Here is a 14,657-nt window from a genome sequence, read left to right on the forward strand (position 1 = left end):
CACACACCACACACATGCATGCACAAACACACAAACCACATACACCACAGTACACACGCACACCATACGCATTACACACATACACAACAAACACACTACACACACCACACGTGCATGCATGCACACTACACACACACCACGCGTCCACACACAGCACACAACCCTACACTACACACACACCACACATGCAGACGCACCACAAACATCACACACACCAGAGTACACACATCACATGCACCACACAAACAACACACACATTACATACACACTATACACACATGCATGCACACACACACGCACACCACACACACAGACATGCACACATGCACACACACACATACACACACACTGCAAGCAACATTTTAATCTATTTGAGTGTATTTCATCCCAGGAATGATCAGTCCCATTCCCTGATTCAATCTGGTTAATTTGTTTTTTCTCATGGTAATTCATGGAAATTGAGTTTCATATGTCTGGCAAGAGTACATACTATGTATTTTTAAAATTTTATTCGTCCATTTCCACACTGCTACAAAGATACTACCTGAGACTGGGTAATTTATAAATAAAAGAGGTTTAATTGACTCACAGTTCAATTACCTGTTTCCGGAGAAAGCCTCAGGAAACTTACTATCATGGCGGAAGGTGAAGGAGAAGCAAGCACCTTTTCCACAAGGCAGCGGGAGAGAGAGAGACAGGAAGCACCACACTTCAAAACTATCAACTCTGGTGAGAATTCACTCACTATCATGAGAACAGCATGGGGGAAAATGTCCCCATGATCTAATCACCTCCCACCAGGTCCTTCCCTTGACAAGTAGGGATTACAATTCAAGATGAGATTTGGGTAGGGACACAGAGCCAAACCATATCACTTATTTTTCTAGAATCCTGTAGTGCAGAGGTATCTAATCTTTGGTTTCCCTGGGTCACATTGGAAGAAGAAGAATTGTCTTGAGCCACACATAAAATATACTAACACCGATAATAGCTAATGAGCTAAAAATAAAAATTGCAACAAAAAGTCTCATAATGTTTTAAGGAAGTTTACGAATTTGTATTGGGCCACATTGAAGGCCATCCTGGGTCCCATGCGGTCCATGGGCTGTGGGTTGGACAAGCTTGCTGTAGCCAATTGGGACGATGTATTCATAGCAGGTTTCATCCAATCATTGCACGAAAGCAGAGATATGCCATCCACAGCATAATTAGGGTTTGGTTGGAGATGTTTTTCTTCTTAAAGCCAGTTTTCAGGTTTCTTCTTTCTTTCTGTTTTCTTCACCGTGAGGAAAGAATGTTCTATGTTTCTATGAGTGGAACTTCCATTTTACTTTACACATTTTGTTTGTAGTCTTCCCCTGTCCCACCTCTCCAGCTTGTCATGTGGCACAGTCCTTTTCTGAGCTCATGCACTTCTCAGCTCTCCCAGACAATGGCAGTCATGAACATATGTGCCAACCACTTCTAGCCTGTTCTTGTTTCCTTCGAAGAATAAAGAGGACGTTCCATTTCCTGGCTCTCAGATTTATCAGCAGATAGAGCTTTACTGTAGTTTGGGCCGGGCACAGTAGCTCATGCCTGTAATCTCAGGACTTTGGGAGGCCAAGGTTGGTGGATCACCTGAGGTCAGGAGTTCAAGACCAGCCTGGTCAACATGGTGAAATCCTGTCTCTACTAAAAATACAAAAATTAGCTGGGCATCATGGTGGGCACCTGTAATCCCAGATATTTGGGAGGTTGAGGCAGGAAAATCGCTTAAACCTGGGAGGTGGAGGTTGGAGTGAGCTGAGATCACACCACTACACTCCAGTCTGGGCAGCAGAGCGAGACTCTGACACACACACACACACACACACACACAGCTTTACTGCAGTTTGCAGTTGCATTAGATGTGTTGCCCTCTATCCAGCGTGCAGTGTGGCTTGGTATCACCCATGGAATGAGTCCCAAGAGCAATTCACCTGTATAACTTTTCTGGAAGGGTGTCAGCCTGGCAGCTTACGGGGACTCTGGGAATACTTTCCAGAGAGTCCTGCACTAGGGATGTCTGCCTGGGTGTGAGACAGACAACCTCCCACCCTCCATATACCTCCTGGGCCAGGACATGGGAATCTCACAGGCACCCAGCCCCAGGCAGAAGAGGAGGAGGCTGGCCTCAGAGGGTGTGGACAATTCCCTGGTCCTCCCAGGGAGGACTTCAAATATATTGCAGATGGAAACTCCTTCTACCTCATTTTGAGTCCAACCAACCTACTTGGTGGCTAGAGAAACTTCATGTTTCTATTTATATACATTTTTAAATATACATATTTTACACAAGATGTATGTTTAAACAACCAGATGCCACATTTGAAGAGGAACATATCTGGGATTCATTCTGTTCTTGTAAGTGTCACTTAGTCCTGTGTAAGGACAGATTTGCCCTATGTGTAAAAGCTACATTTAAAAAAGTTATGAAATTGTCCTTAGTTTCACAATGGAATATTTCAAAAACAAAATTAGCCAATCGAACAATGTATACAAAGATTATCATGTTTTTTTCTTCTCCCTGCAACCAGCATTAAGGATCATCATGTTTGTTCTGTTGTTAAAGTCCTGGAACATAGAGATAAGAGGTAAGTAAGCATCCCCTGGTGGAGAAAGGGAGTCTTTTTCCAGAATCAGTGTTTTCCCTCACCTTGTTTCCACTGGAAATCACTCAACACAAACTGCTGGTGATTCAGTACAATCAAACAAGCAAGCAAACAAAATCATCCATATGCTTGTGCAGCTGCACTTGATAATTTATGTACAGTAAAGGAATGAGGAAGGAGAAAGTGAAGAATAGAGAAAGGGATACTGGACCAGTCAGACGTGGTGGAACCATATTGCAGTTTTCCACATGAGAATGTCTGCTTGGTCTGTAGGAACAGAGTTCTGGGGTAAGGCAGTGTGTTCTCAGTAGACACTCCCGTCTGCTTCTGGAACACATCGACTGAATCTTTGTCCTCCATTTCCAGTTCTGCAGATGTGTCTGTTTCACTGATTGGCCCCAGTCAAAGTGCAATTTGATCTGTGTTCCACTCATTCACTAACCTCTTCACCATCAACTGCACTCCGGGACCATCCTACCTGCCACCTTCAAATTCATAGGATTCTGCTCTCAGCCTTAACTGGGGCTCTTTCTCTGCCATAGCAGAGCCTGAAGGCTCTTCAGCTGTAGCTTCACGAAAGAGGTCCAGAGTGTGCACCAAACTAATGACCCAGCAGAGCCCAATGCCACAGGTGGAGGAAGCAGCAGAGCCTTACTTGGTGTTTTTATCACAATCCCTACAGCAACAGCAGCAGCAGCAACAACAATCACAACCACTATTTCTACTTGTGATAATAATGATCACACTTAGAATAATGATGAATAACAATAATAGTAATTGCTGACATGTTCAGTTTATATGTAGATTTATTATTTGTAATGTTCTATACTTTACATTTAGTAATATAGAAGTTAATTGTGTCATAAATGTCAGGACCCCAAAACACCTCACTTAATGAATGACTCTCACTTATGGACCTATGGCTGCCTACCTGCTAGTGCAGGTCCTCTCACCATACCATCTTAGAGCTTCGATCTGTCTGGTCAGCCTTCTAGGATGATGAAGTAGCTGAAGCAGTCATATGATCTGATTGAGGTCTTGGCAAACAGCTTGACTTGTTAGAAATCGAAGGCTGACTTTAATACGTATTCAGCTGTTTGACTAAATTGAGGCAGGAGAAAATGTCTTCTCGGCAGATTTACCTTTGTGTCTCTTGCTTTCAGAGCAAAAGGTTGTTTCAGGAACAGTAGTTTGATTTAGTCTGTGCTAAAAATCATAAACAGCCTACAAATACTGAATGGGGATAAAAATAATTTGCACACATGTTCCTGCATTATATGTGTTTTCAGATCTCTCCTATGATAAGAAATTAAAAACTTATGCCTTGATTTTTTAAAACTCAGCAGTCAGCCATTTTCCCAAATTAATTTAAATGAAAAAGTTATGCCTTGATTTTTTAAATTCAGCCATCAGCCATTTTCCTAAGTTAATCTAAATGTTTCCAAGACATTTCAGAAGGATTCTCTGGTGGGGATTACTCCAAATTGTGAAGAATCCTACTAGAAGGATGAGCATCTCAAAAGAACCTTTATTCTATTGCAGAAGAGTCAGTTTTCAGGATCTCAAAGGCCTAGGGAAGCTGCTTGAGTTGTAAGGTCTATGGAGGTACATGGGCTTTGGAGTCAGGCAAAGCTGATCCTGAGTCCCAGTCCAGCCACTTAATAGCTGTAGCGCTTTGGATAAGTTTCTTGACTTGGAACAGTTATATAAACCTTGTGGTAAGAAAAGGCAGAATGATACTGATTGCCAAAATGGCAGCAATTCTGCATCCCCTCTTGTTTCCATGCCCTTTGGAATATGCTTTTACAGCCGCTCCAACAGACAGGCAGAATCTGTTCCCTGATGCTTGGATCTGTGCTGGCCTTATTTACTCTGGGCAATAGAAAGCTGTGAATATGGCAGTGTGAAAGTTTGGGGTCTAGGGACAAAAGGCCTTGAATGCTTCTACTTTTTCTTTTATAATCCTGCCATCTCCATGACAACAAGCACACGTTAGCCTGCTGGAGGATGAGATCCCATTGGGGAGGAAAACCAAGGTGCCCCAGCTGACAGCCAGCCCACACCCAGAAGCAGAGCCACTTAGTCAACCAGCAGCTGACCACACATGCCTGAAGCAGCCCAGCAGAGATCAGAAAAATGGCCCAGTTGAGTCCAGCCTAAAGACTGACCATCCCAATTATGAGCTAATAAGGTTTAGGGTGGTTTATTATGCAGCATTAGCTAACTGATACATACACCCATGCAGTCAGGATGCCAGGATTCAAATGACAGGTTGGTTACTACTTGTTGTTACCCGGCAAACAGAAGGCACTGTAGAAGGTATTGATTTGCTTTTCCCTTTATTTAAAGGGGGGCCTCTTGTTGGATAGGGATAAATTACATAGAAATGCATGTTGACATGCTTGGTGCTTAAACTCACACAGTCCCCACACTCATAGCCGGCCATAGCCTAATCATCAGGGCCAAGGGCAAATTACAGAATAAAAAGTTTGCCTTTATTCCCTCCACATCCAAACTTTGGAGGTCAAGAGGCTGTTGACAGATCTGAAGTCCAGGGTTTCCTCCTGAAGCCCAACGCTCTTCGTTCACTGTCTTACCTTTGGAAGGGTGAGGGAGCCCTGCCCAGAAGCAGGTGGGCAGCAGTGGTCCACCTGTGGACACCTCTTGCCTGCAGCCCTGGCTCTGTCACTGGGTACTGCCTCTCCCACCCTCGGGCGTAAGGAAAGAGATGGGCAGGATGAGGGTGTTCGCTCTCATCTGGCAGGAAAGGGGGTCCAGGCCCTCGACTTCCCTGGGGTTAGACGCGCAAGTGCCCTCAGAGCTGCTCTTCAATGCTGAAGCCACTGCCCACGTGGGCCTGCTGAGCTCTTTGCATGGGGCTGGTTGGAACTGAGATATGCTAGAAGTTTAAATACAGAGTGACTTTACAAGATTTACTACCCCAAATTTAAGAAACATTTTCTGGTGGTCTTCATTAATAATTTCATATTGCTCACATATATAAGTGATAATATTTTGGATATATCAGGTTAAGGTATTATCAATTTCACCTGTTTTCCTTTCATGATGCCACTAGACTACTGTAAATGACACATGCGGCTCAATTTTATTCCTATTGGACATTTCTGACTTAGAGGACTCCCTCCATTTTCAAATCTCATGCTGCCTCCTCAAGGGACCAGAGGCCATGAAGGTTATGAAATCTGAAATTTTAAAAGAATCGTTATTATATAATCTTCAATTTTACATATTACATATATTACTCATAAATTGATATAACCTTATGAGCAAAGTTAAATGCCAACGTCTGGGGCAGCCCCAGGTAGCAGGGAGTCAGCCCTGCCTGAAAAGGGCTGCAGACAATCATTCATTCAAGCCTCATTCAGCCGCACCTATGGTCGCATCTCCTGTCAATCAGGGGGCAAGAGGGCGGGACCTGGAGCCCTATCCAATCAGCGGCGCCGTTGTCGAGCCTGTCCAATCAGAGGCGCAGCCGAAAAGGGGGGCTCACTTCTTGGGTTCTGGGCTGGCTTTTTCCTCTCCCAGGTGCGCTTCCCTGCTTGATCTGTTTCTGCTCTTTCTCCTTCATTCTGCAGCCTCCTTTGCCCTGTGACCTGCAGGTACTGGAAGGTCCCTAGAGAGGATACCGGGACGCTCCTGAAGCCGCGAGATGGTGAGTCTGCCTAGCTTCCCGAGACGTGGCAGGGGTCCGCTGGAACCCGGGCCTCCCCCTGGCGGCTCCGGAGTCGGGGCCCGGAGTCGCCTCGGTCGTACGGTGCAGCTCGGCCGGCAGCTGGAACCCCGAGCGTCTCGTCCCGTCCAGTCCCTGCGCGGCGACCTTGGCCCTGCCCTGAACCCTCTCTGGGCAGTTCCGCGCGGGCAGCCGCGTGTCTCCCGGCGTTGTGCGGTGATGACGGGAGGGGCCTTACGGGAGAACCCCGGCTCAGGGCTCGGGCGTGGGAGGAGCTGTGGTCCGTGGGGTCCGTAGTCCTTTCTTTTGTTAAAAATTAAACTGAGGTTTGGTTAAAACGTTAAATATTTTATTTGAGCAAATAACGACTCGTGAATCAGGAAGCCACAACCATGGATTGTGGTTTGGGGTCCACCAGAGGAGCTTGAAGGAAAGGGTTTTATAAGGTGCATGAGGAAGCAAAGCCAATTCAGTAATTGATTGGCTACAGTTATGTAGTCCCCTTATTTGAACTGTCCAGGCGGAAATTCCCTGATTATGTAATCAAAGATTAATCAGTGGTTTGTGGTTGGTTAAGACTGTTTTGTTTTCCTTTAAATTATTTCTAAGAAATGCATGAGTTACGTTTTGGTTTGCTTAGGTAGAAACCCAGGGCCCTAAATCCACTTCAGTCAATTGCCTCCCATTTAATTATTTTAACACTCCACAGGGGGACTGATTTTCCCTGCATTTTCCAAATGTATGGCAAGCAGGGTCTCAAATCCACCACCATGTTCCCCCAACCTAATTCTTCTAAGGCTTGCAGTAAAATTCTAAATTTTCACTTCCTTGCCCTGATTCTCAACTGTCAGCTTCCCCTCTGCAATTCACAACGTTATCAACCATTTGCTCTTTATTGTAGATTTCAAGCAGATGCAGCCTGACCATTAGGGTCAAGGTCAAATTGCAAAAAAAGAAGTTTACCTTTATTCTACTCCATCCACATCTAAACTTTGGAGGTCAAGGCTACGGACAGATCAGAAGATGTAGTTCCCTTCTCCTGGGGCTCCACATCCTTCATTCACTGATCTCTGGGAAGGAGAATGGTCAGCAGGTGGGCAGCGATAGTCTACCTGTAGACACTTTCACCAAGGCCTTGAAGGATGAGTCAGCATTTGCCGGACAGACTGAGATGTCAGGGGCAGCATGGAAAAGCACAGAAATGGGAGGGCAGGTTTCAGGTATTCCCAGGCTTCTGTAGTTTGGGGAATGTAGACCTCAGTGGAGGAGCTGGCAGGAGCTGGGGTTGCCATTAGGCTGGTGCCTGAGAGAACTGGCTTAAGAAGCTTGATTTTAGCTGGGTGTGGTGCCTCACGCCTGTGATCCCAGCACTTTGGGAGGCCTAGGCAGGCAGATCACCTGAGCTCAGGACCAGCCTGGCCAACATGACCCCGTCTCTACTAAAAATACAAAAATTAGCTGGGCATGGTGGCGCGCACCTATCCCAGCTACTTGGGAGGCTGAGACAGGAGAATCTCTTGAACCCAGGAGGCGGAGGTTTCAGTGAGCCGAGATTGCACCACTACACTCCAGCCTAGGTGACAGAGCAAGACTCCATCTAAAAAAAAAAAAAGCAGCTTGGTTTTGTGAGCAGTATGCTTCTTAGAAGGGTTCCAGGTGGCATTCTTGAAATAGGAGAAGGGAGATTGAGGTTGGGTGACTAGATAAGTGGTGGGGGGCCTTCGCAGAGCAGAGATCAGTTTGTGGAGGAAGATGAATTTCATCCCTGCAGGATGGGCCTTCCATGATACTGAAGGGAGAGCCACATGTTAATGCTCGGGAGACAGCTGTCTCCTTGGTCTGAAAGGCCTGATCAAGGCCAGGATTGGCTATGAGAGCTGGGAAATGGGAGCACCTTTGAAGTCATGGGAGAGGGTGAAGTGAGAATGAGGAGAGGCTCGGGGGTCCAACACTCCCAGCTCAGGACTGGAGGAAGAGGATGGAGCTGGAGAGGGAGGGACGAGGGTGTGGCATTGGTCAGGGAGGAGGAGAGGAAATGAGCAGTGGTCTGGGTGCTGCTGAGTGGATGGATGCACCTGGGCTGGAGAAGCCCCTGGGGCTTGGCCCTGAGGGTGACCTTGGTGATGTGGGGCAAGTGGTTTGGACATGAGGTCAGGTGGAAGCCAAACTGTGGTTGGCCCAGGAGCAGTCGAGGAGGGAGGCACAGGATGTGAAAGGGAGAAGGCAGCAGCCTGCAGGTGCGCTGAGGGTGAGCTGGGACTGTGGAGCCGAGGCTCGGGAGGGCACGTGGACACAGTTCCATACGACTTGTGCCTACCCAGGTGGGGTGAGGTGGACAGCTCTTCCTCACCAGCAATGCCCATCTGACTCGGTGCGTTTCTTGTCACCCCCAGAGCCACCATCACTCATGTTCTTGAATGGGAACTGCCTGGAAAGCCTGAAGAAGGAGGAGCCTGAAAGAGGAAGAAGGAGGCTGAGCCATCCCGGGAACATGGGCTGGATGAGGCCAAGCCAGGAGATGACACCACTGAATAGAAGTCACTATTCAGGATTTGGGCTTTTCTGTGGAGATCCTGGCCCCGAGATCGAACCCTTCTCCCTGCAGGTACCATGGAGGAGGAGAGCTGGGGGCCAGGGCTTGAGCCTGCTGGGGAGGATGAGGCTGGAAATCCCAACCTTGCCCTGGCTCCTCCTGGCCCTGTGCTGTAGGCAGGAAATGGAGGGCCCTGGGCCCTGCCTGGGGTCACTCTGCTAACATGGTGGACTTGGGAATGGAGTACGGGTTCAGTTACTGCCTTATTGCTAAAGGACAGCTACCAGCTGGGCCTACCAGCCCTGTTTAGGGAGAGGAGTGGGAGCGGGTGGGTAATGTCAGGTCCAGGGTGCCCCAGCCTCTTGCTCTGTGCCCTCAGGCAAGTCACCTCTCTCTGGGCCATGACTTTACCATCTGTCACCAGGGCCGGGGGGGTGGTATTGGGTGTTCTCCAAGGACAGAGCAAATCTGGAGGACTTGCAGGCTGGTAACTTGGTGGGGAGCCGGGCAAGGCCCTCTCATGTCCTCTCTGCTCACAGGCTTGGGCCCTGGAACACTCCTTCAGGAAGGAAAAGGCCATTTGCCCTGGGGCGCTCAGCCCTTGGCACTAGGCAAGGGCAAGAGCAAGCCTGTCGTTCTCCCTCCCCACTTTCTTCCAACTCCCTCGCCTCTGCTCGAGGGTTGCTCTTAGGCTGCAGGAAGAGTCAGTGGGACCAGGCTGTGTCCTGCACTTGGGCACACAGGTGTCAATGGGCAGGCTGTATATGGATGGCCTGGAATGTAAAAGCTCAAAAGTTGGAAACTGAGTATTTGAGACATTTATTCTCAGGACCCAGGTGTTTGGGGCTGGGGAAAGGGGTATGTCCCTGCTCCCTACCATGTGGCCTCTCACCAGGGTGGTCCAGGCCTTCTCCCTGGCTGTCCCCGCAGGAGATGGTGCTGGAGATCCACTAGGTGTTCATGGACCATGAATACCCATGTCCCCGCCTCACTTCTCACTGCACCTGGGTGGCAGCACGCTGGACCACCTCTCAGAGCTGCGCAGCACGGCAGGGCTGCAGGCGGGCTTGGTGCTCCACGTGGTGGAAGGTTGGCCCGGAAGTTGGGCTGCCTGCCCAGGGAGGGCCCCTGTGAGGAGGGCCAGGCAACACTTCACTGCCCCAGCTGGGGCCTCTATGTCATAGATGAGCATGTGGATGTGGGGACTGGAGCACAGGTCTGCTTTTCAGGGCATCATACCTGCACTCTCTAACTTCATGGCCTGGGGTGAAAAAACAGTTGAAATTCTGAAAAGAAAGTCAGGCAGTAGAAGCTAGGGCTTGGAATCAGCCCGATTAAATTCTGAAAAGATGAGCGCTTAGTCTCCTAAAGAAACGAAAAAGTTTTACAGTCCTTGAGTGGGGAAGTCGGCTCCAAGCAGCACCATCGGCTGGTGTGGTGAGCCTGGCTTGGTTGCCAAATAAAAGCTTCCGTAGACTCAAGTTCCCTGGGCGAAGCACTCGGGTTCCGGGGCCTGACTACTTGTTAAGAGTATTTGTGGAAAAGGTCTCTAGCTCAAGGGGGCCCACAGTTCATCACAACCTCTCCCCTCCCCCAAAACAATGACCATTAAAATCCCATGAAACTCAATGGGGGCGTTGAATTTGGCAGCCCTAGAAAGTTCTCAGGCCACCCCTGCGTGAACGCTGCCCCAGGAGACCTGGGCGAGGCTGCAGAGACCCTGCAGTGCCAAAAGCCCTGCCCACCCGAGACACTAGCGCACAAAAAGCAGGAGGCTTTATGGGCTCCCCAAGGCCTGTGTGTGCTTCAGAAGCAGCTGGCAGGAGGTTCTTTGCAAGTGAGGATTCTTGCCCTCAGCCAGCCAGGGTGTGTGTGTGTAGGTACATGCGTGCGAACACATGTGTGTATTGAAACCAAAATATAGCTTATGTGTCCATAGCGGAATTTGAAAATGGAAGCCTAAAGCTGAAAATTAAAATCATCCATGAAGCTTTCTTGCCAACTGTTTTCTGAGCTGAGTGGGTTGTTCCAGGATGCAGGGCCCTGGGAGCACCTGCCCGTCTCCTGTTCCTGACAGAGCCCTGCAGAGTGCACGAGGCCCGAGGTGACGAGTGCCACATCTGAGACTGCTCAGGAGCCTGGACCCAGGTGATGCAGCTCCTTGTCCTTCCTGAGCATCTTCACTGACAGTGGCCTGGGAGGTGCAGAGGCATTGGGGCCAGAGATTGGACAGGGGGCAGAGGGGCAGGGAGCAAGGAGGTCAGAGGCTGACGAAGGGGGCTCAAGGCCAGGCCTTTCCACCTGGAGGAGCCTGGGCCTGAGGAACCCAGACCAGAGCCACAGTTAGAGGCAGTTGGCCCTAGGTGCTCGTGTGCTGACCACCAGCCTCGGGTCCCACAGGCAGCAGGAGCAGAAAGGCTTGGAGATGGACCCCACCGACTGCACACCACCCAAGCATATCCTACTCGGAAACCTGGAACAGCCACTGTAGCCCCAGAACGGTAACTAAAAGGTAGGACTCCAGGGAGGAGCAAGGAAGAGGGTCCCCGGGTGGGTGGAGGGCCACACACCAGGAGGCCTGGCCCATTCATGTTGGCCATTCCTGCAGTCCCTGAAAGTGCTTGCCTTCAGCAGCTGGCCCCTGCCCCCTGGGAACTGCAAGAGACTCCAGGTCTCCCTCTAGGGAACTGTGAACCAGCTCTGGCGAGAGTAGCCCTGGAAGCGGCGCCCATGTGCTTCTGACTCGCCTTTCAGGGTAGCATCTCAGGTCCAGGAAAACCTGGAGCAGATGAGGGCCTCAATGAAGAAGGAGCCTGTGGCAGGGTCCTGAGATTGGTGGGCGGCCCCATCAGCCTTTCCCCTGCCTCCCATGGGGTCCAGTACTGCCCATTCGAGAAGGGGCCACCTCATTCCAGGTGTGCAGCTGGATGGCACCTGTGACGGAGCACACTGTGGACTGCATGTGTGGAGAGGCGCCTGCACCTCGGGGCTGGGCTGTGAGGAGCACATTCCTGCACAGGGGCCTGTGACCTGTCCCGGTCCTCACTGGGAACCCCCTTCCTTCCTGGGTGCCAGGTGGGGTTCTGTGCACTTCCCTGAGGCTCCCCGCGGGTCTGTTCATTGGGAAGTCTGGGGCTGCCTCTGGGGAGAGAGGAGAAGGGACTTCCCCGGGCAGGTTGCAGTGTACAGGCTGAGCCCATGTCTCCCTCCCTGGTCCCTCTGCAGCGCCAGTATTGGAACGAGGAGCTGCAGATGATGAGGGACCTGCCCAACAAGAACCAACCTGAGCAGCTGCTTCAAGAAAACGCCATGTTCAAGGTTCCGAAGCCCCTGGTGGGTTAGTGAGAGCCTCACAGCTTCAGGCCCACCTGTCTCCTGCTGGAATGTTTCTTGTGTACAGTAGGGATGTGAGGGAAACTGGCCTCCCCCATGTTGGTGAACTGGGCCAGGTGGATGTAGCCTGAGGCTTTTGTGGGTGTGGCGTGTCGCCCTCCCAGCCTTGGTCCCTCCCAGGTACACAGCAACTTCAGAGTGGCAGCCACATGGGGCGTCACTCAGGGAGGCATCGTCATGGCCATCAGCCCCAGTGAGGAGACCAAGCTGCAGATGTTCACGTGGAGCCGCGTCATCTTCAGCCTGGGCTTTGTTGTTAGTGGCCACTACAAGGACTTTGCTGGGGATGTGGCAGCCTCCATAGCATTCACCAATGACCTGAACGGTTAGCACTCGCACAATGCAGTGGACATGGAGGGTCTGTACACGCTGGACACAGAGAAGTGGATGACCACGGCTACTGGGTCAGGTTCCAGTCCTCATCCCTGGCATTCTGGAGTGGGACCAGGAGCAGAGTGTCATCTGTGGCTCCACTGACTTTGCAAGAAAATGGTGTGGCCCCCCTGTTGCCTGGATCAGCTGGAGCACGAGTTGACTGCTGAAGACCCTGCGCCACTGCACGCTCAACCACTGTGACGAGGAGGCGGAGCTCTTCTAGGTTGAGGGCAAGGGCGTCACTGGCAACGACAGGTGCCGCTATGTTCTCTACCTGCTGAGCCCACTGCCCCAACCTCAGCTTCCTACCTGTGCCCCACAAGGAGCTGCCAGAGGAGTGCTCCCATGCCAGCTTCCCCTGCACCCATAGGCATAGGTTCTGTCGCCCCTGCCAGGAGCTGGTGGACGCCTTCGTGGAGCACAGTTGAGGAGCAGCCCTGTGAGGCTGGGGCTGCAGCCAGCTGCACCCTGCTGCAGGCATGGGCAGCCCGGGTTGTTCTGGGGCTGGATGCTTGAAGAGAGAAGCTCTGGACTGTGAAGAAGAGCTCGTTCTGGCCACACTCACTAGAGTCCCTTTCCCATCCCCCACCCACCTGCCATCAGGCTCCCAGATGCAGAATCTGGAGCTTTGTGTTGGTTGTAAGTTAGTGAGCAGTCAAACCAGTGACCCAGCTGAGCTGTGCCATTCTCCTAAGGAGGGTTTGGAAGTTGCTGGGTGGGTTGTGAAGGTTGCAGTCCCTGAGTGTTAGTGCTGCTGGTTTTTAGTGCTTAGGAGTTGGTCATGTTAAATTTCCCACACCACAAGTAACTCTTTTCCAGAAGCCAGTGGCATTCCTGTCTCTGTTGAGAGTCCTGCTCCGAATGTGGACCCCTTCTCCTCCACCTCCATACTCTGGCTGTCTTCTTCCTGTTTGGGGAGATCTGGCAGCCACCACCTTGTTGTTTGGGTTTGTGAGAGCAAAGCTGAGTTCTGGTCAGGCTTGCAGCAGAAGAAGGAATCTGATGCCATCTATAAGGCCCAGGTGGGCTGTGGCAGGGCCGGCGGGTTGAGATGCGCCTTTAGGTTGTGGGCAGCTAGTCCTTTCCTGCCTCTGCTCTCTCCCCTGTTTTTGGGTGAGAACCACAAGAAGCAAAGCTCCGAGAACCTCAAGTGCCCGGCCCAGCAGGCTGTGGCCCAGCAGCGCACCGTGAATGGGAGATACCAGTGGGCTGCAGCGCCAGCATCCTGCCCCTCCAGGTATATCCCTGGGTGGAGCTGGGCCCCCACCCGGCCTGGGTAGGATGAACCTCACTCACAGCTCATCCCCCCCATGGCCCCTCAGTTCACAGCCCCCAGAATGGCCAGCGTCTTGGAGCAGCTCCAGGTCATCAGTGATGTCCTCTTCATTCTTCTCAGCTGAGGCCCTTCCTGCCTCCCTACTTATAAGTCGGCCTTTAGTTTTTTAAGATATGTAATAGGTTGACATTGCTCAAAATTGGAAAGTATAGCCAGTGATGAGAAGTTCTTTGTGAAGCCTTCCAGAAATACTCCATGTGATCTTTTTCCCCTTCTTTTTTTTCTTTGGAATTGTGGCATGCCATGGATGAAGGTTATTATTGTTTACTTCATTTAACAATGTATCTTGGTGATCTTGTATTTCAGTTCCTAAGGAGTGGCTTTACTCCTTCCCTGGCTGCCTCTGCACACAGTGCAAAGTGTGCCTTAGGAGCAGGCCCTAAGGAGTCCTGCGGTGCTGTCACAAGCAGTGCTGCCTTCGGGAGCCCTTAACCTCCTGCCTTTTCTCCCCTCAGTGTGGGAAAGGGGTTTGGTCAGCCAGGGGTGTCAGCAACCCTGTCCCATGCCCATTGTCTACACCTAATCTGGTGGCAGGGAGGCCACAGAGTACAGCGACTGGAACCGGGTGTGAGGGTGAGAGGCAGCCAGGCCCCAGGCCGAATCAAGTGCATGGAATCCTGACTGTCAGCAATTAGGGATCTTTCTGCTTTGGGGAGGGAAGTACTTGTTCCACGTGTCTCACTGAATATGGCACGG

General features: G+C 50.8%; 1 protein-coding gene across 1 annotated transcript; it reads left to right on the forward strand.

The window, feature by feature from the left end:
• Positions 1-6,095: 6,095 nt before the first annotated feature.
• Positions 6,096-14,258, forward strand: LOC117087716 (putative protein CLUHP3). The gene is given in 7 exon segments (XM_033218264.1): positions 6,096-6,306; positions 8,718-8,925; positions 9,763-9,946; positions 10,935-11,005; positions 11,258-11,369; positions 11,773-11,932; positions 12,083-14,258. Coding segments are annotated over 4 exon segments (540 nt in total). The 5' UTR covers positions 6,096-6,306; positions 8,718-8,731; the 3' UTR covers positions 11,349-11,369; positions 11,773-11,932; positions 12,083-14,258.
• The last annotated feature ends 399 nt before the right edge of the window (positions 14,259-14,657 follow it).

The sequence above is a fragment of the Trachypithecus francoisi genome, unplaced genomic scaffold (assembly GCF_009764315.1).
Source record: "Trachypithecus francoisi isolate TF-2019V2 unplaced genomic scaffold, Tfra_2.0 Lachesis_group10, whole genome shotgun sequence".
Taxonomy (NCBI): Eukaryota; Metazoa; Chordata; class Mammalia; order Primates; family Cercopithecidae; genus Trachypithecus; species Trachypithecus francoisi.